Genomic DNA, 25,278 nt, shown 5'->3' with positions numbered 1-25,278 from the left:
TATTCTAAAATAATGCAACCATCATACATTAATGGGATTATTGTATAAAATGACAAAATAATAATGTAAAATAAATACAGTAGTTACCATTTGATTTATTTGTGTTCCATAGCAAACTGTTTGTCAGTCGTCTCTCTCCTCATATTCTTGCTCGCCTCTCTCGCTATATACAATAGAAATGTAGAAATTGTGTTTCCGTTTATATAAAGCGAGAGAAAATTGTATATACACATTCAAATACATATATCTTCGTCCTATACACTTATAATTATACAATACAAATATTTCCCTGTCCAAGTCTCTTTTGTCTTTCTCTCTTTTTCGTTTTATACAAATTCAAATTGTATATAATTTCTCTCTTTCTCGTTTTATACAATTCAATTCAATTGTATATTCCATGCCCAAGTCTCTTTTGCCTTTCTCTAGCTCTTTCTCGTTTTATACAAATTCAAATTGTATCTAATCGTCCTATACACTTATAATTATACAATACAACAAGGAATCAATATCATAAACAGATGCGAATCTTTGCCGTTGAGAATTTTGTTAAGAAAAAGTTTTAGTATCTTGTATCGATACAACAATTAACCTTGATACAACAGTTAACCTTCTGTTTAATGTTCATCTTCTTCCCTTTTCTCATCACCTCTTGCAATGTCTCCTTTAATTCTTTCTCCTCCTCTGGAGGAATAGGCTGGGTAAAGTAAACAAAAAGATATAAGAATCACATATCTAACTATAACGAAATAACAAATTAGGACAACTAGATAAAGTAACATATACATATTACTGCAAGCAATTAAAGTCTTGTATATCGATACAACAATAACCGACCCGAGTCCTTAAAGTAGTACTCAAAGCATCATTCATTACATTATGCAGAATATTCTTTTGCATTTTATACAATTCGATTCAATTGTATATTTCCTGTCCAAGTCTCTTTTGCCTTTTTCTCTTTCTCGTTTTATACAATTTGATTCAATTGTATATGTCTAGTGAATTATACATATATGTTTGCTATGAGGCGTAATTATGCAAATTTTGCTATAACATATAAATGTAAATTTTGTGTTTGCTATATATAAAATTTGTCCATCGATAATCACCGTTTTGATCACTGGGCTTAAATCCTTGGCAACTCTAAATACATATGGCCCGTTTTCAACATGGGCATAACATTCCCAATGATGCTCCGGCCCACAATCGGGAAAACAAAACCCTACAAAATCCGGTTTTTTTTTTGTGATTTTGAACAATTGAAGTGAAGTTGAAGAAGTAAACATACCAAAGAATTGAACCATGGCAGCTGCAGATCGCAAGCAAAACATTGTTTCAGCTCTATGCAAGCACCTTTCAACGTTGTCATTAGACCCTGTAAGATTTTGAGTCCTCAAATTTTTTATAGTATGCAATGATTAAGTTGAAATGTGTGTTGTACATTGAATATCAGTGTTAACGAATTATTTTTGATGCTAAACTATGCAGAATTCGTATTCAACTAATTTGGATAAAGACATTAAAAGCTTGTGTATAGACATTTTCAATTCTTCCCCAAGTGGGCCGTCTATCACAAAAGATAATGAGGTAATATTTCAACAGTTCCTAGTTTTCTGTATTGAGTTTTTGATTTTTTTAGTTCCAATTTGACATTGAAATCAAATTTTCATTCTAGTTAATGAAGTGGGTCGAATTTGCGAGTAACTTCCCTGTTGATTCTGGGACAAGCCTTAAAGCTCTAAGTGAGTTGAATGAGGATTTGAGTAAGAAGTCTGTTATTTTGGGCAACGGGTTGAAGATTTCAGAAGCTGATATTGTTGTCTTTGCCGCTGTGCATTCATCCGTGGTATACATTTCCTTCTCTTTAGGTGCTTTTGGTTTGAGGAAAATATTTTCAGTGGGGAATATTTTAATTTACTTATTTTTGAGTGCTTGGTTAGGTATGAAAGTAGGTGACATATGGTAATTATGCAAGCAGTAGTATTGGAATAAATATTGTTGCAATAACAACATATCCAGTGTAATCCGGGTCTGGGAGGGTGGGGTGTACGCGGACCTTAATCCTACCTTTGTGGGGTAGAGACGTTCCCAATAGACCCTCGGCTCAAGAAAATTGTTATTCAGACCATGTATGAAAAATATTCTAGAGTAAAAAGTTATGAAAATATTGAAAAAGAAAAACACTGATAACAATAATAGTAAAGATAACCAAAGTAAAAGTAACAAAGATAATAATGAAAATGAAGATAAGATAAGCAAAATACTGACAACAATATAGTAAAGATAAGCAGAATAAAAGTAGCAATCATAGTAATGAAAATGAAGAATAAAGATAATGCTGGCATTATAAATTGTAATTGAAGCAAGTAATATTATACAACCACCAAAGGATCTGGTGTAGGGGATGAGACTGCTCTCCTTTAACCAGATGTCTCGGGTTCAAGCCCTAGGTATCCTTGGTAGGGAGTGCTTCCCCCCTGAATGGGGCCCTACACGGTGTGAATCCGGATAACTCCGGCTCAAATGTGGGTACCGAACGCCGGATGAGAAACCCCAAAAAAACGTAATATGATCAAGAGTTCATCAAACTGACCTCCAATAAAGAAGGATACAATTATGTAGCAGATGCCTTTTATGTACAAGCATATAGAATAAGTATGTGACCTTATGCACTATAAGGTCACAAGACTTCTTTGGAGTTACTTTTTGCAATACTTGGCACATATTGGACTATGACAAACTCCATGATGGACTGCTGCATAGTTTGAACAGAGCGTGTCTCAACAAGGAATCCCAAAATACTATTCCTCAAGCTATTTGGTGGACAGTTTTGATTAAAGAAATAGCAGATTTTTGAAGGAAAAGAAGAAATATATTTGGCCTTAAAGGCTTAAACACATATGTATTTTCTTGCTAGCTTTTTTTTTTGCAGCCTATTCCTTGTACATGATGTTGATGCAATGCTAAGTATTATTGAGGAATTGCACTTTTATGTAATTATTCATTGGATTATTGCAAGTCATCTATAAAGTCTCTTATTACTTGTCTGATCAGTAATATTGAATGAGAGTTCCGATACGTGCGAAAAAAAAATTTTCTGCAAATATGTCTCTTGGAAATGTTTTTTTAATCTTCTCTTGGAGATGATTTTTTTTAAGTAAAACATTTTCTGGCATACAAAATCACACCCTTAGAGTTATATTTTACTTAAACATGATATTTGATTTTCATGTTAGGCATAAATGTTAAAGATTCTATTGACTTTAGTCAATTAGGTTCTTATTTTCTCTGTTTTAACTGTATGCTAGGTGGTTTCTTAGTTGTTCAGCTTTGTCTGTTCCTTAATTGAAAGATATTGTTGTTTTGGATCTAAACGTTCTCGGTTCACTCTCTATTCTAACATGCTATCATAATTCTCTGCCACCAGATCAGTCTTTCAAACTCTGACAGAAACAAATTGCCGTACTTGCTTAGATGGATGGACTATATCCAGGTATACTAGAGTTTGTATCAGATTATTAGATTTTCATATTGAAATTTAGATAGTGGTAATATATGGAAACCAGGATCTTCATCCTGCAGTATATAGTGCAAATGAAAGGCTTACATGATGGCCTAGATGTGGTGAGTCTGGTGATGCCTGCTGGTTGCTCTACAGTCTACTTAAGATAGAACTTTCAACTGATTTGCCATGATTATCTGTGACTTTCTTCAACTTGCGAATTGAGTAATTGAGAGAGGATGTAGGTTATTGAAAGGAATAAAAAAAGAGGTTGCTGACATGCTGTCATGATTTTCCTTGTTTGGTGGTTACTATTACAATTTTGACCAGGAAAATTGAAAAAACTTGTCGAGATTTGTACACTTAATTATCATTGTAGTTGAGTGTGTTCTTTTATTAATTTGAGGGGAGAAGATATGGGGCTAATGTGTTGCGTTGTGTTCTCCAATTGTGAAAGTAAGTCCTGTACAAGGTTTTGGAGATTCACCATCAGATGGAAATCGAAAATTATTGTGCACTATGAATGTTAATGTTTATGTTAATGTATTTAGGGAATTTGACATTGTGGACATTCCAATATACACTCATAACATAAAAAAAAAAAATAGAGCTGGGTATCATAGAAACTCCCTCCATTTTAATTTTTGTGGCAAAGTTTGAGCAGCGTTTAAATAGGCATGCATTTTTGGAAAGAAACAAAGACTTTTGAAAATTCTGCTCTTAAACATGCCATAATATTTTCCATTCGAAAAACATGTCATAACATTTGTGTGGCTATACTACTTTTGGAACTTGTGGGCTTAAAACATGCCATAATTTTAAGTTAAATTGTTTCCGAATTTGGAAAGCTTCCATTCTTTTGGGATCAAACTAGAAAGGAAATGCTGCAAAATTAACTGGAACGAAGGGAGTAGCTTCCTAACCTTTTCTCTTGTGTGTGTAGCTTCTATTTTATTTTTTTTCTATTAAACAAATAGGAAAATAACTTTCTTCCCTTGCTGGGATTGATAGAAAAGAGGGTGAAAAATATATGCGTTTTTCACTCTTGTGTTCTAATTCTTTCAGATCAAAACAACCAACTAGTTAACCTAGAGTATTGCAAAGTGGAATTCCCTACATTATCCTTTTGGACAAAAACTTGCGTAGAAATTGTTCTTTCCTTGGAAATCTCCATATCAGTGTTTGTGAAAAGCGCAAAAAAGCGCGCTTCAAAGCGAGGCGACACCAGTGCGCTTCTTTCTCTTGAGGCGATGCGATCTAAAAAAAGCGCTCGCTTCAGATAAAGAAGCGAGAAGCGACACTAAGGCAAAAGCGCAATAAAGCGCGGTTTTTATAAAAAAGCGACAATTAGTTTTTTTTTAAAAAATTAGGTTTTTTTTTTTTTAAGAAAATCTGAAATATACAATATAACTTAATTTTTCTTTCACGACTCTTCTTTCGCTTCTTCTCTCTTCACGACCGCGACTGAGACTGTGTCTCTCTTCACACCTCGACCGCGACTGCATGTAAGTTTTAACCGATGTTTATTAGTTCATCTCTGTGAGTTCCTTTTATCTTGAAATATACAATCTTCGCCTTTGCTTCATCTCTGTGAGTTTCTTTTCTCTTCACGATGCGACTGCTGTAGTTTTTTCTTCTTCTTCTCTTCATTTCTGCTGTGATCTGCTCTGTTTCTGTTCACAATTACTGACTGCCTCTGTTTTTTTTTCAATTCTTTTGCTTTTTTTTTCGTTTTTATTTTGTGATCAGTGTGTATGCTAGCAGCTCTTTTTTTTATTTTTTGACACTTCTGATGATGAAGAAGATGATGACCAATTATAACCCTTGGTTATGGCACTTGAAGAGTTTGAGGATCTTGTTGAAAAATAGGAGTTTGAGTATTTGTGATTTAATTATGTTTTTGATTTTTTGCTTTATATGTTATGACTTATGAGTATTATTGACTATCTATTTTCTTTTAATCTAAGACTATATTACCTCTATTTAGTTATTTAATATTTTTTTATTTTTATACTAAATGTCGCTTTTTTTAAAAAAAAGCGCGCGCTTCGCTTCACGCTTCTTGCTTCTGTGAAGCAAGCCCTCTTCGCTTTTTTCCGCTTCTCGCCTCCCAAAAACACTGCTCCATATTCTTAAAAAATTCTACTCCGCTCTTGATAGATTGCAATAGTATTTTAGAGTGAAAACTCTGCTGGTCTACTAACCATGCCATAAATGTTAAATTGGCTCATTTAGTTTTGTTCTTCAATTGTGTCATGTGGTATGTTTTAATTGAGTGAATGGGGCCTAAGAAGAAGTAATCATATGCTTTCAAGGGCAAATACTAGAAAAAAATTATTTGGTTTTTCAACTAAATAATGCTTTTGTAGGCACAACTGGTCTCCTGGTTCTATTTTCTCTCTAGTTCATTCATTTTCTACTCCAGGGTTCTTCTAAGGCCCAGTCTTTTGGACGGCGAAAGGCGATAAAAGGCGACGAGGGTTTGCCTTGCCTTGTGGCGAGGCACTCGCCTTTTTGAATTGAGGCACTACATACTACCAAAAAACTTAAAATATTTAATTGCATATATAAATACCCAAAATTCGATAGCAATAACATATATTTGCAAATATTTTAATTCAAAAGGTGGTTCGCGAGCTATTGCGTAGGAGCGGGGGGTTTATTTTGGGTTGGGACCACGAAATTGAAATCTTCGAAGTGAATTTTTAGGAAATCTTCCATGTAAGTGAAAGGGGAATAAGAAAGAAAAGTGAAAAGGTAAAGGTAACTTTTCTTTTAAGTGTAAGAAAAACTTACACTTTCTGAAGTGTAAGTAAAACTTACACTTTGTTTACTTACACTTTATAAAGTGGAAAAAAAGGTTCTGTTTTATATTAAAATATAGACATTAAGAGACTAACAAAAGCCGTTTGGAATATTGGATAAAACGGATTTTTTTTACACTAAGCCTATTTTAGTTACTTGCTAGAATAGTGGCTTGTTTGGGTCAATTTTATCCCTTTGTGGCTCAAATAGGTTCCGGACTCCCAAGAGACACCCTTTTGCCGTGTAGAGGGTATCTAAATGGTCACTTATAAAGTGTCTATCTAGCAGTTGGTGGCAACTTAAAGTATCTATTGATGTGTTTACTTCTTCTATCATGAATTGTGAGAAAAAACATTTTTCATTGTAAGTCTAATCCATTCTAATGATGGCTTGTCCTTGCAAAATAATCACCAACTGCTTAAACAACAAATCACTTTTTGTATTAATTAAACTTTTTAAATCTTTTGCATACATTTAGTTGCTCATAGATTTATCTTGAGCAAGAGCATGCGTGTTGAATTGATCTATTTTTGCGCAGACTAAAGGTGACGTTGGAGATTCATTCCAAAAAATTTTGCTGGAGAAAGTCCAATTTGAGCCACCTGTGAGTAATGCCTATATTGTAATGATCTAAGACTTTCTGAAGAATTAACTTGAGAGCAGAGTTGATTTGCTTTTTGACTTGTTTCAACTCCATTTTCCATGCATTGCTACATTTCCAGTTTCCAGAACAGGAGCAAAAACTTCCACTCTAATCACTAATTTGAACACGTTTAACGGGTTTTCAATACTGAAAGTAGAAATGGAGATATGTGATACTTTTTGGAAACTACCATGGAATATTTTATTTAAAAAGTTTCTATCATCAATAACACTTATTAATTATTATACTATCTTGATTTGAATCATTCCTTGTCTCAATTACTCCCTCTGTCCATCACTAATGTAGTGTTCTCTAATTGAACACCTTTAACGGTTTTCAAAACTGAAAGTAGAAATGGAGATATGTGATACTACATGTTGTTGCTTTTGGAAACTACCATGAAATATTTTATTTTAGAAGTTCCTATCATCAATAACCCTTTCTATTATTATACTATCTTGATTTGAATCAATCCTTATCTCAAATACCCCCTCCGTCCTTTACTTGTTCACATTTGACTTGGCACACCCTTAAGAAACAATAAATAAATGGGTAATTTTACTATATCACCTCCAATTAATTATAAGTCATCTAAATGTTGGAAAATGAATAGCATTTAATAGCCACGGTAAAAACACAATGGTAATTTATCTCTTGTTTATCCAAATTGGACTAGTAAAGTTGGACAACTATTTTTAGTATTCGGGACAAGTAAAGCTGGACGGAGGGAGCAACTTTTAGGCTCAACGATGCCCAAGAATGGGCTTATATTAATATCCTTTTTTCTCTGACATTGATTCAGGCAGCAAAATGTGTGAAGAAGGTAGAAGTAGAGTCAAATGCCAAAAAAACTGACACAGAGACCAAACCGGCTAGTAGTTCAGATGTTGACTCAAAAAAAAAGAACAATACTGGCGTGGTATGTGGTTTTAGCAGTTTACCCTTCAATTGTTTTTATTCCTCCTACAATTAAAACATTTTTGTTTCTTGTTCTCTAGACAGTTTGTTACAACTGTAGCGAAAAATTGTATTGCTTTCTTCAATCAGTATTAGCGTCTTTGTTGCAATCTTAGGTACTCTGGTATGACTTAATTGTTATAGTGGCACATGCTCGATGCTTCCAGTTTTTAGTTTCTCTGAAATTGCTCAAGTTTGAACAGTTTCTAACACATATCCCTTAAAATCTCTGAAGAAGAAAGCTGCTGCAGATAATCAAACTTCTGCAGAAAAGAAGTTGCCTGAGAAGGTAGATGACAAAGATAAAGATATCAGTGTTAGTTTGCTAAAATTACAGATTGGCCACATTAAAAAAGCATGGAAACATCCATCAGCTGAGAGGTATTATAGCTAATCTTTCATTTGTTTTGTTTGTAGTCTCTTTCCCTAAACTTGTCCCCTCCCTAGCAACTTTATACGGTTACTTAATTAGTTGTAAAACCTTTTCCTGGTTTATCCCTGTGTACAGCTTACTGGTTGAGGAGATAGATGTTGGAGAAGCAAAATGTCGGCAAGTAGTTAGTGGCCTGGCTAAGTTTTGCAGTCCAGAACAGTTGACTGTATGCTTTCTGTTGTTAAGCGTTCATATGTGCCTATTTCTGGCATCTCTGAATTGTATATGCTGTATCATTTGGGAGCTTCTATTTCTTCTAATTAATTTATTCTTGTTGTTGTGCACGCAGAATCGCCTTGTGGTGCTTGTGACAAACATGAAACCATCAAAATTACGTGATGTCATATCAGAGGGAATGGTATTATATCCCATCTAAGCTATGACCAACTTCACATTAGCATATGCTACTGAACCTTTTGCCTTATATTAAATGATCTACTTCCTTTCCCTAATATAATTTACTTCTTTTTTCATTTGCTATGTGGATCCGGTCAAAGTGTCTGTCTAAAACTTTTGGCCTCTATGGTACTTTTCTTTATTCAATATCTAGACGTGGTTAAGCTAGTTAGCATATCTATCTCTTCCATTTAAGCAGTTTGAATTTCAGATTATTCTTGTTTGCACATAGGAAAATTTAGGTATTACTATATATGTAAAAAGATCAGTGGTGGAATGTGTAGAGTAGTCTAGCTCTAGTTAATCTTTCATAGTATTGTCTCTGTTCCCCGTGCTATCTCATTTCTTTACTGTTAAATCTTTTTTCTAAATTTCCTTTATAGGTATTATGTGCTTCTAATGAAGATCATACTGTGGTGGAGCCTCTTGTAGCACCAGAAGGTGCCAAAGTTGGGGAATGCATCTCATTTGCTGGGTATGTTTGTAGCTAAGCCTGTTGGTATTGCAAAAATTCAAATTTCTAGTTCTGTCTGCTTGATTTTTGGCACTGATTCACTTAACATATATTACATGGAATGTATTAATACAAAATTTCTTCATAAAAATAAATATTATACTAATAGAACCTTTCCTTCACAAATCATCTGTGTCACTTTCGCTTTTATTGGCTCTGCCTTTCTGCCGTTACCTGTTAAGTTCTGTCTAATGGTACAAGGATTTTGGATTATAGTTACCATCTTCTGAAGAAGCAGAGAATATAGGAAGTAAGTCTTTCAACTGGAAGGTGATTTTGTGAAAAAGGAAACGTTTGAAATTTCAGTGCCATTAGATATTCAGTTGTCAGTGCTTGTCTGACCTCAACATCCAATATTCTCTTTTTCCGATGTTTTTCTCCCACATTTTGATACTTATACTAATGGATGATTAGCATGTGTTTCCTCTCTGTTTTTTCTCCCACATTTTTTGATACTAATACTAATGGATAATTAGCATGTGTTTCCTCTGTGTAAGTGTGCCGTTATGCTGAATATGACATTATGACCGTCTTTTTTGGTACTATTAATTTTTAACTGAAGATGAAGATCATGTTATGGTAACAATTTACTTTATTAATTCGTGATTCTTCATTTATCTATGTAGGCATGATGGAAAACCAGAAGATGTTCTGAATCCTAAAAAGAAGCAGTTTGAGAAAATTGCTGTGGTACGTAATCTAGAATTTTATGAATATCTTAATCTTGTCTATGTTCAATGGTGAGTAAACTTACCATACTCTAAGCTCTATACTTATCTAATTAGTTAATACAAATAGTCCGTTACCCATCAAGGTTGATCAACTTCCCAAACATAAGAATGCATGAGGCTTATGAAAACTTCATGTTGCAGCTTAACAACGTTATTAAAATGAGACTGATTAGTTAGCTGGAGAGACGGGGTTGTTCTTTTACAGTTTTCAATTATTTAGCTAAAGAGCGATAGAGAGTCTCTGTGTTTTAGTTGCTTAGAGGTCAGAACTGTGAAAATAAGTTCATGGTAACATTTTGAGTTATATAATATTTTGGTAATGAAATAGAAATATGTTTTTCCAAACATGGTATGAAAAATGATTACACATCATTTCCTTCTGAGGTTTCCCCATCCATTTAGATATCTGTCATGTGAATTGCAGAATCTTTTCACTGATGACAAAGGAGTTGCTACATTCAAAGGTATCCCATTCATGACATCTGCTGGACCATGCACATCTTCGATTCCCCGAGCAACCGTCAAGTGATTGCTCTTGTCAGCAGAAGAATATCATACTTCATTGTAGCATCTTTGTTGGAGATGCATTGTTAAAACTCATATGAATACCGTTCTATTCTCTTTCTTTTTGGGGGGCTAAGGTTAGCAGAGAGGGGTTTCCTGAAAAAGCATAGTACAAGAAAAACTGATTTTGTTGTACGTGTTTAGTCTGTAGTCAAAAAGAGAACTTCAAAACTAAATCGTTGCAGTATACATTTTTTCAACATTCTGCAATAGTTATAGGGTTCTCGTGGGAGTTTGGTTTTTACTTGAAGATGTGAAAATGTCATTCTTCTCATCAATTTGTTAGTGGCCATAAACGATCATTTCCATGCTCTTATTAGTCCCCCTTCTCCGACTTCAATTATAAACTCTTACTTCTTGCCCCCTTTAATGCTACCAAGCAGGAGCAAAAAGAGAATATGTTGAATCGACTATCATAAGCTAGCTAACGAGTAAAATGAGTTCTCATTCTCGGATTAGCTTTGACAAGCGAGAGGGGGACCCTTCTCATACATGGCCTTACATGAGCCTAATGGAGAAAAGTGGATGCTAAATAGTAGAAAACTTCTAAGTCTATGCATCAATAGGGAAAGAGTGCAATAAAAAATGTCCATCTGTCGATGGTTAGCTCGCAGATGTAACTATTGGACCTAGATTTGTTGATGGATCTGGTCATGTCTGAATGACAGAGCATACATATCCTGTATGGTGGGGTTTTTGTTAAATTATGTGAAATGCAATTAATCATATGTCAAGTAATATCCTTTAAAATGATTTGATATGTTGGCACAAACTTGGGTGTTTTTGGACCTACATACACTAGTGTAGTGTAGAAAGATATTGGAAGTTTCTCAAATTCCGTACAATATTATCTGCCGTATCACAAAATTTGGTTTCCAAGATTCATTTAGCCCAAATTGCATCTTATTTATAAAAAATATCCAATCGGATCTATTAATTAACAACTACACCACTTGGAGAAGGGAGATCCATTTTGATTTAGGAGTAAATATACTATATTTCTCTTATTTTATTTCAAGAAAAATTCAGAAATGTGATAATACTAAGGAAAATATGGGATCTTTTTGTTACGGTATATTATTATCTTTAATCAAGATATGATTTCTTCCCAATTAAATTGAAAATCCACTCTTCCAATTACCCAAATGAATTTTTAATAAGCATAAACATTGTTTATAGTTATTTAGTAAAATCTCTTCAAGTTTAAGCCTATGAGAACAGCGTGCATTTGACTTAATTCGGATTTGGTTTCAACCAAAAAAAAAATAAGACAATAATTTTAATCTTTAGTTGGTGCCTGTAGTTGTTTCATTATGTATCAAAAAATGGGCTTCTTTATATTTGTTGTATAAATGAACTTTTATACTTGTTAGTGTGATATAATTTGAACCTAAAAGGTTTTCAAAAGAACATGTCACTTATTTAAGTGTGTTCGAGGCGGGACTTGAAACCATATCCCTTCTCAGGAGGATAGGTGGGGAGATTCGTGTGAGATTCAATGTAGATTCAATTTTTGATTCACTTGTGGGATTTGAGCGGTTCGGAAGAGATCACCACAATTCTTCTCTTCTCGAGAATTCATACTTCCCTTATCAGTGTATGGATAACTATCTCTCAAGCACATGCTTAGGAAGGCTTAAAATGGATTCCTAGGCACCCTTCTGAATATTAAGTATGAATCATAGTTTAAAATTTCTTAAATCTATTTTCCAAATATTCGAATATCTCTATCAAGATGATAGACTCGTTCTCTGTACTAGCTATCAATAGGATCAATTATAACAAGTTACACACTCATATTGCGAAAATATAGAAACAAAGAAATTCCAATATCGAACTGCCACAAAAAAATAGCACAAACTATTGAGAGGAGTCAAATCACAATTTAAATATTCTCTCCGATCTATATTAGTGATATAATTGTTGGGATGTGAAATATTTTTTTTAAAAATATTTAAAGATTATTGTCTACTGTTATTCTTTTGATTATTTTCAAATGAAAATTTAAAATGAGTCCCAAGCCTAATAGGATATTGACAAAAATTTCAAAAGGGTAATATGAAAAAAAATGTAAATTAAAATGGTAAAATCACTGTTGATGTAGCGATCTAGGTGGGTGGCGTTAAGGAAAATCGCTGCAGTTTGTAAAATTTTTTTTTTTAGCGATTTGTAAATGATTTTTTTAAGAATTTGTATATCGTTGCATGTGCAGCGATTTTACTTATTGTTTTTTTTTAATTTTGAAGTAAATAGCTGCCTTAGCAGCGATTTTACTTAATTTTTTTTAAAAAAAAAGTTTTTTGAAGTAAACCGCTGCCTTGGGCAGCGATTTCACCTATTTAATTTTTTGTCGTAAATAAATTATAATTAGCCAAAAAATTCACATTGTCAAACTTCCAAATTCACATTTCACATCCAGACATAAATATTAACATGCATGTGAATTTTTTTTATACAAATTTGACGTGTTAATTTACTTCAAAATTTTAAAAAAATAAAATTAAGTGAAATCGCTTCCATGGCAGCGATTTACTTCAAAATTTTAAAAAAAAATTAAAAAAATAAAGTAAAGTCGCTGCCAAGGCAGCGATTTACTTCCAAAAATAATAAAAAATTTTTTAAAGTAAAATCGCTGCATAGGCAGCGATTTATAATTTTTTTTAAAAATCATTTACCAAATCGCTGCCTTGACAGCGACAATTTGTCTAAAAAAATAAAAAAAAATTAAATTTTACAAATCGCTACAGTTACGGCACCACCTAAATCGCTACATCATCAGCGATTTTACCGTTTTGATTTAAAAGTTTTTTTCATTTACCCTTTTAAAATTTTTCTCAATATTTTTTACCCTTTAAGCTCAGGATTCAATTTAAAATAGTATCTCATTAAATAAATGATAAAACATGAAAAACGTTCCAATAATTCTTTTGAACTTAAAACTATGAAAAAAGTTTCAACAATTTATTGGAAAAGTACTGTAGGCGGCCACAATGAATGCAACTTAATTGAACGATGAAATTAAGGGGTAATATAAATCAGCATTGATTGCATGCTTCGTAATTATGAGTTCTTGACACAACACACCTCTGTTGGTAAAAATTAATTGTAGCAAATTTTAAGCAGATTTGGTCCCCATTAATTATAACGATTTTGCTGGATACGCTATCATTTATTTCCAAAATCATTTTTTATTTTTAATTTTTGCACCAGATATTCTGCATCATATTCCGCCATTTTATTGAAATAGTGTGACTTGCTACTTTTTTTTTCTTTTCTTTTTAACAAATTAAGTAATTTTTAGGTTATATTCATTGATAATGTAATTATGATTTTTACATTATTAGAATAATTTCACTGTTTTAGCAAGTTGTCCGCCGTCTTATTTATTAACTAGACTAGACTTATCTTTTAATTGACTAATATTTTTACCCTATTAATGTGTATATACAAGTTAAAAGTAAGTTTGGGTAGTTGTTAATATGATGTTTACTTTAATTGTAACTTAAATTTTATTTAATTGTATTATTTAGATTTATCATTAGGTAACTAAGAAAAGAATTATTTTACTTAACGACTAGTCTAGTGTGATTGTGTCATTAAGTTAATATTTTCTTCTCGTTTTGTCTTTACTTATTTTTTTTAATAATTATATTTCATATTTTATCCTACCTAATTTTCATCGTAGCTTTATTGCTTGCTCTACTTTTTTTGTAAATTTATTATTTGAATCATGAATGTATGACATTATGTAAAAATGATGCAATAATCTATTCAAATAGTGTATTTACTAAAACAATACAATACGATCGATAATATACAACATAAGTTTTCTGGTATGAATATGGATATGAAGGTAGGGACGTATAATACAATACGATATATTATAAAACAATTCGTGATAACAATCCAAACAAAAGTGTACGTAAGGCTAAAATATTGTCCTGTGCCACCTCCCTCTAAAATATATGTATAAAAAAGGAATGAGCTGGATGGAGGAATCAACATAGTGATATTGTTTTAGTGAAAATCAAATATGAAGATCACCAAATATCTGTGACAATCCCTTTCTTTGATTTTATTTATTTTCATCATTTTCCCAAGAAAATTCTCACCATCTTTCCCTTCTTCAAATCACACCTTTTTAATTAGTATATATATATACACACACCAATCACATTACTTTTATTTTGAACTCTTTTTGCTTCTTTCTCCCAATATATATTTTGTGAAAGTGAAAGTGAAATTTCTCCGAATTAAATTATAGCGAAAGAAATGGAGATGTTTGCTAATTCATCATCGATTTCAAAGGGAATGGGGGAAGTTGTTGCAAGTGAGGAGCCTCATGTCCTAGCTGTTGATGACAATCTTGTTGATCGTAAACTTGTTGAAATATTACTCAAGAAATCGTCTTGCAAAGGTAATCACACTATTCAATCTTCTATTTGTTTTATTTATTCACAATAATGTGGTGCATCTTAAAAGCCATCTTTTAACCCGAGGCGACTAAAGCCATCGCTTGGGGCTCATATATTTTGGGGTCTCATTTTTTTAAAAATAGTTACTTACATATGTTATTTTGTAAAAAATTGTACTAAGGGTGTTATGATTCTACAGAGGAAATTGCATACGAAATGAAAATAAATTTTGAATTTCGTAAGAAACAATTTGATGAAAATATGGATAACAAAATCACAAAGTTTCTTGAAGAATCTTTTAGAGTTGATTATTTATATATGTAGAGTAGATCAAACAATTTTTTCACTTCAAAATAGATTTGAACCAATTGAAGCATATGGAATATTTTTGATTTCTTATTTAGTGGTAAAATGTTTGAGATCACAAGATAATGAGAATTTAAAAGATATTGTCTTAACCTTGAACTTTCTTTAGCACGCAATAGTTATCCTGATTTGATAGTTTAAATTTACTTTCTGAATTAAAAGTGTTAAGGAAATTAATACAAGTAGAAGATAATGATTTAATGAAAATACTCAATCAAATAAAAAGAATTGATTCTTTTTTCCAAATACACATATTGCTTATAAAAAGAATTGATTCTTTTTTCCAAATACACATATTGCTTATAGAATAATGTTAACAGTTCATATAACCGTTTCCTCAACCGAAAGAAGTTTTTTCAAAATTAAAATTGAGAGATTGAATGAATTTGCTATGCTATCATTTGAAAAGAAATTATTCAACAAAATTGATTATAAAACAGTACCAAATGACTTCACATCTAAAATAGTTAGAAAAGTAAATTTTAAATAAAAATATATATGATGAAAAAATAATACATTAGGCCTTTTCTTAAATTTCTCTTTAGGTCCCCAATGTTATTTCGTCGATCCTGTAGATATTTTAAGCTTGATACCAATGTAATGTGCACTAAAACCACAAATTTATGCAAGGAATCATAAAACATAAGTAAAATACTACACTTCAATTTTTTGAACTTGTAAGTGTTGAATAATGCCAAAAATCTGCCCATGGCAAGACCCATGAATGACTGGTGGCCTTGATCGAAGTCATGATCGAATATAATGTTTACTTAGTAAACTTAGTTAAGAAATAAAATTACACATTCGCCTATAGTTTTTAACATGATGATTAACACTTGATCCATTAAGTTTTGCACTTTCTTTTCACTAAACAAAAATCTGCTCACAAATGGATTCAATAGTTCATGTAATAAAAAAAAAAATATTTTCACCATATTTAAATATACTACGTAAAAAATGAGCTTTAGACAATTAACAATTGCTGCTCAATATGTATTTTTAGCGACAATTAACACTCTTTGTATATGTCCTTAAAGGATTTAGTGACATTGGATCTAATGACACTTAACTAATGCTGGTAAAGACTATAGTTGATAGCTCTCTTTATTAATGTGTCTATTTATTACCGCTAAAAGTTATTTTATTATAGTAATAATATAAAAATAATTTTCTGGCGAAGATACCTCTCCGACAAAACAGAAAAAAAGAATTTATGTACATTTCACATTGAAGAAAGTTTCACATTTGAGAGTAAAAAGCGTCTTTATAGTCTATATAAGTTCGGACACAAAATCTCTAGTTAAATATAAATATAAAGTAAATATCAATTTGGTACAGTAAATTAACTAAATCGATATTTACTTGTACCAAATCCTTTAAGTCAAACCTTTTGGATTTGGCAACAGCTGTGTCTACGTAATCACACTACTTTTCTTTTGCTGTAAAATCTTTGAGAATCTTAATAGTTGTAGACTTATTAGTCATTGTATTTCATAACGTGCATCACTCAATTATTTTCCTTATCCAAAAATAGGCAATTCACATGCCTGGATAACATAATTATTTATATTATTATTATATTATATCAACATATTCTGTTTTAGCTATAATGACCATGTGTATGTATTCTTATTGTGTTAACATACCAGAATTTTCATTAAGAGGTTCAAAATATGAATTGTTAGCTATATATAATGACCATGCGTATGTATGTTTATTTGTGTTAACATAAAATGTGTAATCAATCAGTGACGGAGTCAGAATTTTTATTCAGAGGTTTAAAATATGAATTAGATGAATACAATTTTTTTTTAAAAACCCTTCGAATGAAAGCCCTCGACCCTAATTGGTTCCCCCTTAACACAAGTATTAAAGTATAAGTGAAAGATGGATCTATTTCATTGATTTGCATGTTTTGTTCAGTAACTACTGCAGAAGATGGTCTGAGGGCTTTAGAGTATTTGGGTTTGGCAGCTCATCAAGATAGCTCTAAAAATAGCAATGTGAGTCTCTATTCACTTAAACTCGTAAAGATGAAAACGAAATTTGCTTTGATTTTCTGAATATACTTTTAATTTGTTGTGCAGGGCTCAAAGGTTAATATGATAATAACAGATTATTGTATGCCAGGAATGACTGGTTATGAACTGCTCAAGAAAATCAAGGTACTAACAGTTTTGTGGATGTTTTGATTTAGTTATTCCTTAAGAATTTGAACTCAATATGTTGCTTCAATTCAATGCATTGCAAACAGGAATCGTCAATGATGAAGGATGTACCAGTTGTGATAATGTCATCTGAGAATATCCCAACTCGAATTCATCAGTAATCATCAACTCTTTCTACTTCCATTATTTTGTCCTATGATATTTGAACAAAGATTTGTGTACTATTGACAGATGCATGGAAGAAGGAGCTCAAATATTTATGCTGAAGCCTCTGAAACACTCTGATGTCGAAAGGCTAAGATGCCAAATAATGCAATGCCGAGGATAGAGAGATATTAATATGTATTGAGTTATTATTATTATGAGAGTCGATCAGTCTAATGATGACTCGTGAAGTTAAATGTTTAATGTCGATTTATCTTTTGAGATTTAGATCAAATCCCTGCTTTCATGAAGGCATCATATTTTCAGTTATGCAGAATTCAAATTCCCTTCTTGTGGAGCTAACTTTGTTAAGGACTAATTCATTGTATGATGATAGCCTAGTATATGACTTTTTATTATCCTCTAAACTATACTTAGGTTATATATACTTATCAGTGTAAAGATTTCTTTACCACTACCTTTTTCATATATTTTGTGTTGCTAGAGTATGGAGACAATCAGAAATGGCTGTGGTGATGATGTCTATGTTCATCCCATCCCAAACAGTGCAGAAAAGGGTAAGAGGCCATAAAGATGCATGCACCTTGTAAACATAGAGAAGACTATAAGGGATCATCCTATGGATTGGCACCTTCATGGTGGTGGTGGTGATGACCCATCTCCTTCTTTATACTACTGACAAAAGCAAAACAAATAATTAACCATTATTCAATGAACAAATCAGAAAACACCCACTTCTGAGTCTTGATGAAAAAGATGGAATCTTTAGTATCAAAATGAAACTCAAATCAAGAAATCAAGCAAAGAATACACATATATACCTTTGTGAGTTGTGAAATGAACCTTATTTCTTTTGTCTAATTGTTTATTGATTGCAACCTTGAATTGAATCTACAAAGGAAAAGCTATAACATTAAAAAAACCTAAGTGGTGGATAGAGTTGACACTGGTAATTAAAACCTGAAAAAAACCCTCATTTCTCAATCGAAATAATAAATTCCATCCTGCTTCCTGGAAATCAACTAACCTTCTAACTTAACGAATTGCTCTTTCCTTCTACAAATCTAAATAGCAAATTATCTTTTCGAAAAAAGCCCTTTAAAATATGATGTACATTATATTTTAGGTAATTTATTCTATTTTTTACTCAATATGCCAGATGCATATCTTGCATTCACTTTTTTTGGTTATAAACAAAAGTATTTTCAAAGGCCAACAAGTGAAGAAAGAGTATATCCAGCCTAAAAGGGGAAGGAAAAAAAAGAAGTATTGATAATGGAAAAGTATTATAGCATATATAATAAGTAAGCATTCATATTTTGAATTTGATGTATTTGGTTATCACATGAGACCACCACAAGGATCTTTTTGTATCCTCATGAACCCCAATCCACTTCCAATATGTTTGAAGTTTCAATTACACAGCCTACAATTGTGATTGCCCCTAAGAACTAGACTTCACCACCAAGCTCACTTCTCCGGCTATTCGTCAACAAGAGAAGCTCCAGAAAGATGCCAATCTTCCATGCAACATTGTTTCATTTCTCCATCCAACTTCCTTATCTCCAACCAGTCCACCACCAATTTCAGTCTGATTTTCTATGAAAAATAGAGAGAAAAAAAAAAGGAGGTATAAATAGTATCTGGGCAAACTTCTTGTGTCCATGCGTTAATGGGAGGTTATAAGAACAACCGAAAATAAATATCATCACGCTCTTTTGTCCTCCTCAAGGACAACTTCTCCAAGACCAAACACATGATCTGCTGTAATAGATGCCTTCCTCTCCTTCCTATCCAGTTTAGACAGATCTCCTCCCACTATAACAGTACTGCTGGTGAGGGACAGACCCTCCTCCTCGTCATCAAGAGCCTCCCCTGAGTATGCGTATCTGTGAAGTAGCAAAGAGATGACAAATTTAGAGACTATTTTACAACATTGAGAGAATGACAGCATATAAAACCAAAATCTGGAATATACAGATTTTCTAAGTTCCAACTTTCCTTTTCTCTCGCAAAGTACAAACACTGTCACCAGCAGAGAACTAATTTTTACAAACCTATCCAAACTCATAAAAACCCAACCCTAAATACATTGGACAAACAATACAGGTTTTCTATAGGCTTTACTTAATCTTAGAACAGTTGGAAAGGCACAAGAACTATGTCGGAGCTTCAGATATCATTATTTACACATAGAATTCATAATTACTCGTACTGGCTTGATGAAAAAGATTTAGAGCTTTACTCATGCAAAGGATGTTGCAGCCATAAACCTTCTTGGAAGAATTTTATGCTAATAAATTCGTATGACCATCTGTTCGTGCATTAATTTCCAACTATATCAAACTGTTTTTCTGTTATAAAGATATAAGGCTCTTTTTTTGCCCATGAAATCAAAAGATGGGAACAACCAAAATGCTCATCCATTTTGATATGACTTGTCAATTTAGGAAATAAACATCAAAAGAATCACTAATATCTTTCAACTCATATTGTTATACTTGTAAAAAAACAAATTCTGCACAAACTATTTGTACAGACAAGTAGAAATGCCAAAAATGATTCTGAACGGATCCTATATTTCCGCGCAACTCCACACGTTGAAGCCCAACAATTTTTTTCACTCTTGAGTACTTGTTTTCCAATCCTCAATATAGATCTCTTACAGTCATTGATAATGAATAGTGCATACCATCTTCCCCTGTAGCCCAAAGACTCACTTTGCAGCATCAAATCACAGTTAATGATGAATAGGTACCCTCCTTTCCCTTTATAAATGGTACTCAGTAGCCATCACTAATGCACGTTTAGATCTTTCTATGACTGGAAGTAGGTTTTAATTCTCATTTCTTTACAGTAATCATCAGACAGTAACAATAGCAGCAATACTAATTATATTGAAAATAAAAGGAAGGGGGTAAGGATGTTCACCTGGTTGGGTTATTCGAAGGAGCCCAGAGAATGCATATTACCCATAAAATCAAGTATGCTAGTAAGGTCCAGAAAGCAGGTATAATCCAGGCTCTTCGCCACAACTCACTCAATGGATCACTTGCATTAAAGTACAGCTGAATAAACAAGGAAATTAGCTTTCCTAGAGAAATCAAGAAAACTCAAACACAGTGATATAACATGAAGAGATGCAGAGTGAAACTTTTGGCGGAAATCATCAACAGCACAAGATATGACATGCATTGTTGCATAGTACATTAAGGGGTCGTTTGTACAAAAATGAATAATGCAGGGATTAGTAATGCAGGGATTAGCAATGCAGGGATTAGCAATGCAGGGATTAGTAATGCAGGGATTAGTAATGCAAGGATTATTTTTATCAAGTGTTTGGTTCATTGTTTCTTATATAATTTTGTGTGTGGTTTAAATGTTTTTTTTAAAAAAACTTTCCAATTATACCCTAGAGTTATTATGAGATTTTGTATTTCATGTAATTGAGTCAAAGTAGATAATTAACGGAGAATATTATTTTTTTATAACATTTTTAACTAGTTAGGAGAATAAAATTTTTATTGTCATGTTCACTATTTTCTCACTTAAATTATTTGAGAGTAAATAATTGTCATCTTAATAAATTAGAGTTAATAACTCAAAAGGTCACACAACTATAATGATTATAGAGAAAATTTATTGAACTTTGTTTTGTATCAATAATTTTAAAAAACTCTTTATCAATAAAATAAAATAAAAATATAAAATAAATATAGAAAAATAAATTAAACTATTTTTATACTCGAGATGAGTGTGTGTGTATATATACACACACACTCTTGTTTTAGAGTACTTGTGTAATGTTTAATGAACTTTCATTAAGAGACAATATTTTACTTATGAATTGTTCTTAAATTCATACATCAACATTAACATATTAGTCGGATTATAATATTTTATATTAATAATAAATAGATTAAGTAATTCATATTTTAGAAACAAAAAATTATATCTAAATAATAAAATTTGTAAGCTAATTTATTTAAATAACTTTATTAGTATAAATATAAAATATAAAATATAAAATCAAAAAAATAAATTAAATATTAAAAGGATTTGAGGGGTATTTTTGTCTTTACCTAGAATAGTCCATGGTATTAGAGCTAATACCTCCAAATGGAAGGTATTAGCAATACATCACATAATACCATGTAGGATGTATTAACTAATCCATGGATTAGTTATACATAGGCTCACATTCCTACCAAACACAGTATTAAATTATACCACATCTAATACATGGATTATTTCTTTTAATACATCCTACCAAACGCCCCCTAAGTACTTAGAGAAACTTCCAGATACAGGGAGACTTATAATACTGTGGAAAGAAAAATAAATAGAACCACAAAAGATACCTCATAGCCAATCCAAGCAACAGAGAGAAGAACTGAAACGGCTAAAGAATTGGTAAATTTTCGGTACAGTTCAAGCTTTGCCAGGCTTCTCCGAACCTGAGGTCCATATGGGCAAAAAGGAAGCTTTCAGTTACATCCAAAGATGTGTGAGTTGTTTTCCTCCCACATTGAAGAAGATCAATAACACTTTCCAGTCAAAGAAATTACAAAACAACTTAAAACAGTTGACAATCATGTAAACCTTCTCCTACATGTTAAGAAGAGTTAAAAGAGTGTGATGGACTATTATTGGTTCTATTGTTGCAGTTCTCCATGTCTACCAACCAGAGTTCAAAGGAATCAGTTACCTCCACAAAACAATAAAAAAGAGAAAAAGAGTATGATTATGATGAAAATGCAATCTTTTCCTTTGAGCAAAGAAGAAATTGAGAAAGCACAAAATCTTACAGTACATAGATGATCAATCATCCTTTGTTTATGTTATTATTTTTAAGAGTGTAAAACTGATCAACCATCTTATTTTTGTGACTAGAACTTTTTGACCAGTCTATGACTGCTAGAATAAAGAGAAGGAAAGTTGTCATCACCTGAAGCTTCTCTAATGTTTTGGACAATGAGGAAAATATCCATACGATGAAGCAGGAATCTAATAAAGCAACAGGTAACACCAAAAAGATTCTCGCTTTTCCAGAGAAGTCATTGATATTTCCCAAATGTTCAACCAGTTCCAAGGCTTCAGAAGCTAGAAAGTATACCACACCCAAAAGAAGTACCTTTGAGGTTATACCTCCCAGTGTGGGTCTTACAACACCATAGCCCATCGATACCACTAGAAGAAGTAGACGTGAGACAGTCTTCTTGATAGCACTGAAGGTAACAGCCCATATGGTGATTCCCATTGGCCTGCTTCCTGTAGCATTAAAATTTGCATATTCAAAATACCAAAGAGCCATTTCACACATTCCAAGACCAATCACGGCAGTAATGTGATAGTGCAATTGTATTATATCCTTCCAATGTTGCACAAACCGTAAAAACCACAAGAGACCAAGAATGAGGTATGCTAGAGACATCAAACCGTAAAATGTCATAAGTGGTGCCATCTTCCCAGGTAGATAGCCTTCTGGGTTTCTCCAAACAGTTCTACCACTAATTAATGTGCCCTTGAGTTCCGGATTGCAGAACATAAAATAGAGATAATACATTCCAGTCTTGTTGATCTGAACATTATGGAATACCATATTAGCTTCTTCACTGTTTCCCTCAAAGGACGTCTGAATCCGTTTTGGCCACCCAGGGTTCTCAGGATCTTGATGAATTATAACCTCTCCTACCTTGCAGGATCCATCTTTGGCAAGAGCAGGGGTGCAGCATATTGCATCAGAATTCAGATAGGAACCCCCAATTTCGTTCCTGTCTTTGACCTCCAGTATTATGGCTTCAACAATTCCAGTACTCTGCTGCATCTCATTTTGCTTATTTGCAGCCTCCTTTGTTCTTCTAAAGATGATTGATTCAAACCTGAAATCATTATGGACGGCATCAATGGAGTCGCTGAAATTATTTATCACATATTTGGATTCTATTTATGAATCACACACCATCAATACCCAAAAAATGCATTAGCTAATGATAAATAAAATAAAAAAGAACTTGGTCATGCAAAGACAAACATCAAAACATTTTATATCTAGAAAACACATTGAAATTTTTCTCTATTCAGAAATATCCGAACTTCTATTCCATATGACTTATTCCACCAAGAAGTTTTTTGTCAATCTTTAATCATAAAATGTTTCATCAAAACACTGTCCTGGTATAAAATAATGTTTCACCAACCTTTGTATGCAACCAAAACTGAAATTAATCCATAAATCGATTTCAACAATAATAAACCCAGTAAAATCCCATAGGCAGGGTCTCAGTGGGGTAGTGTGTGCGCAAACCTCACCCCTACCTTATAATGATAGCGAGGTAAAATATTTCTTTAAGAAAACAATCTCCATGGAGAACATTTACCCCCACCAAATGCTTAAAAAACATAACTTTATGTATTCACTCTTTGCATACTCTCTTTATTACTTCCTGCTGTTTCATTTGCCTCTATTTAGCTACTAGTGCTCTCATCTACATTATTATCAGCATTACTTGCTTCACTATTTACTTTTACATTCTTGATTTTGATATGTTTTACTTGAACTGACGGTCTACTGAAAACAATCTCTCTACCTTCACTAGGCAGGCTTAAGGCTTCTACACACCGCCCTCCCCAAACCCCACTTGTGGAATACACTGGGTATGTTACAGTTGTTGCATTCTACTTCTTCTAGCACACTAAAAAAATTTGATTGGACATAATTCTGCAGAATAAATTCATCTACCTAACTCCTTCACATTGTAAAATCGCATTCAGAATCCATCACCCATGTTATCAATACCCTTTTCAAATCTTGACAAAACAAATAAGAATCACATTGTTCCCTATCCGTCTTTAATTTAAGATCACACCCACATCTACAACTTACAAGACTAAAATAATTTCTTGAAATAGCTAAGAAACAATTCATCAAACATGAGAATATCTTTAAAATCAAATGTAGAACAGTAAAATTAAAAGGGTACTGAAAAATTTGGTACCTGATAAAGGATTTGCCATTAATGGGTTTATTGTTATTGTTATTAGTGTCATCAGACAGGAGAAGAGGGGAATCTTGAAGCTTAGAAGCATAAAGACCTTCACTACCACCATGAAAGAAAAATGAATTGAAACGAGGAATGAAAGCTTCATCTTTGTACTCATGGATCGACCCATTTACTACCATTATCCAACTGGTCAGAAAGAGTAGTCCTTCAATTACATACATTAGATCACATTTACCCCTTCTGTATCTCATCTTCCTATGGGCTCACTGGATGTATAATTTGTAGGATGAAGGTCAAAAAGTGGGTTTCTTGCGTGAAAATGAATTCAAAGAAGAGAGATAGATGATGACCAAGAAGAAGAAAGTGAGAGTTGAATACCGGTTAAGGGTATTTGTTTTTCTCAAAGCTAATTAAAGTATGCTACTAATTGCTTATTAAAGTCTGAGGGACCATGTTTTATCCTCTTAATATAATTAAATATTCACTATTCAGTTTAAAAAAATCATTTCATTTCATTACGAGTGATTTCTTAGGAGGTCATTAGGGATGTGCATTTGGTTTTTTTATTCGATTTTTTATAATTTGATTTGATTTTTTCAACTTTTAATTTATAAAAGT

General features: G+C 32.6%; 3 protein-coding genes across 5 annotated transcripts; 2 read left to right on the top strand and 1 right to left on the bottom strand.

Annotated features, from left to right (window-relative positions):
• Window positions 1-1,222: 1,222 nt before the first annotated feature.
• LOC107020980 (aminoacyl tRNA synthase complex-interacting multifunctional protein 1) lies at window positions 1,223-10,853 on the top strand. 3 transcript variants are annotated; one of them, XM_015221539.2, is made up of 12 exons: window positions 1,223-1,374; window positions 1,486-1,584; window positions 1,673-1,843; window positions 3,425-3,490; window positions 6,843-6,926; window positions 7,750-7,866; window positions 8,140-8,285; window positions 8,413-8,503; window positions 8,627-8,695; window positions 9,117-9,208; window positions 9,874-9,937; window positions 10,403-10,853. In XM_015221539.2, the coding sequence occupies exons 1-12, from the start codon at window positions 1,300-1,302 to the stop codon at window positions 10,505-10,507; spliced, it is 1,179 nt and encodes a 392-aa protein (XP_015077025.1). In that variant the 5' UTR covers window positions 1,223-1,299; the 3' UTR covers window positions 10,508-10,853. The 3 variants fall into 3 exon arrangements, with proteins under 3 accessions (XP_015077025.1, XP_027773862.1, XP_015077026.1); XM_015221540.2 differs by having other exon boundaries at window positions 1,224-1,374; window positions 6,843-6,908; XM_027918061.1 differs by lacking the exon at window positions 7,750-7,866 and having other exon boundaries at window positions 6,843-6,908.
• A 3,621-nt stretch (window positions 10,854-14,474) lies between these two features.
• LOC107023727 (two-component response regulator ARR17-like) lies at window positions 14,475-18,047 on the top strand. Its single transcript, XM_015224508.2, has 5 exons — window positions 14,475-14,959; window positions 17,247-17,326; window positions 17,411-17,488; window positions 17,578-17,648; window positions 17,723-18,047. The coding sequence occupies exons 1-5, from the start codon at window positions 14,815-14,817 to the stop codon at window positions 17,817-17,819; spliced, it is 471 nt and encodes a 156-aa protein (XP_015079994.1). The 5' UTR covers window positions 14,475-14,814; the 3' UTR covers window positions 17,820-18,047.
• An 878-nt stretch (window positions 18,048-18,925) lies between these two features.
• Window positions 18,926-25,067, bottom strand: LOC107023724 (transmembrane protein 87B-like). The gene is made up of 5 exons (XM_015224506.2): window positions 24,655-25,067; window positions 22,605-23,538; window positions 22,018-22,113; window positions 20,588-20,724; window positions 18,926-19,545 (listed from the first exon to the last, which is right to left on the bottom strand). The coding sequence occupies exons 1-5, from the start codon at window positions 24,909-24,911 to the stop codon at window positions 19,365-19,367; spliced, it is 1,605 nt and encodes a 534-aa protein (XP_015079992.1). The 5' UTR covers window positions 24,912-25,067; the 3' UTR covers window positions 18,926-19,364.
• Between the last annotated feature and the right edge of the window lie 211 nt (window positions 25,068-25,278).

Source organism: Solanum pennellii, chromosome 6 (genome assembly GCF_001406875.1).
Source record: "Solanum pennellii chromosome 6, SPENNV200".
NCBI classification, from domain to species: domain Eukaryota; kingdom Viridiplantae; phylum Streptophyta; class Magnoliopsida; order Solanales; family Solanaceae; genus Solanum; species Solanum pennellii.
Note: the sequence above shows the minus strand (reverse complement) of the source record. Positions and strands in the feature narration are given on the sequence as shown.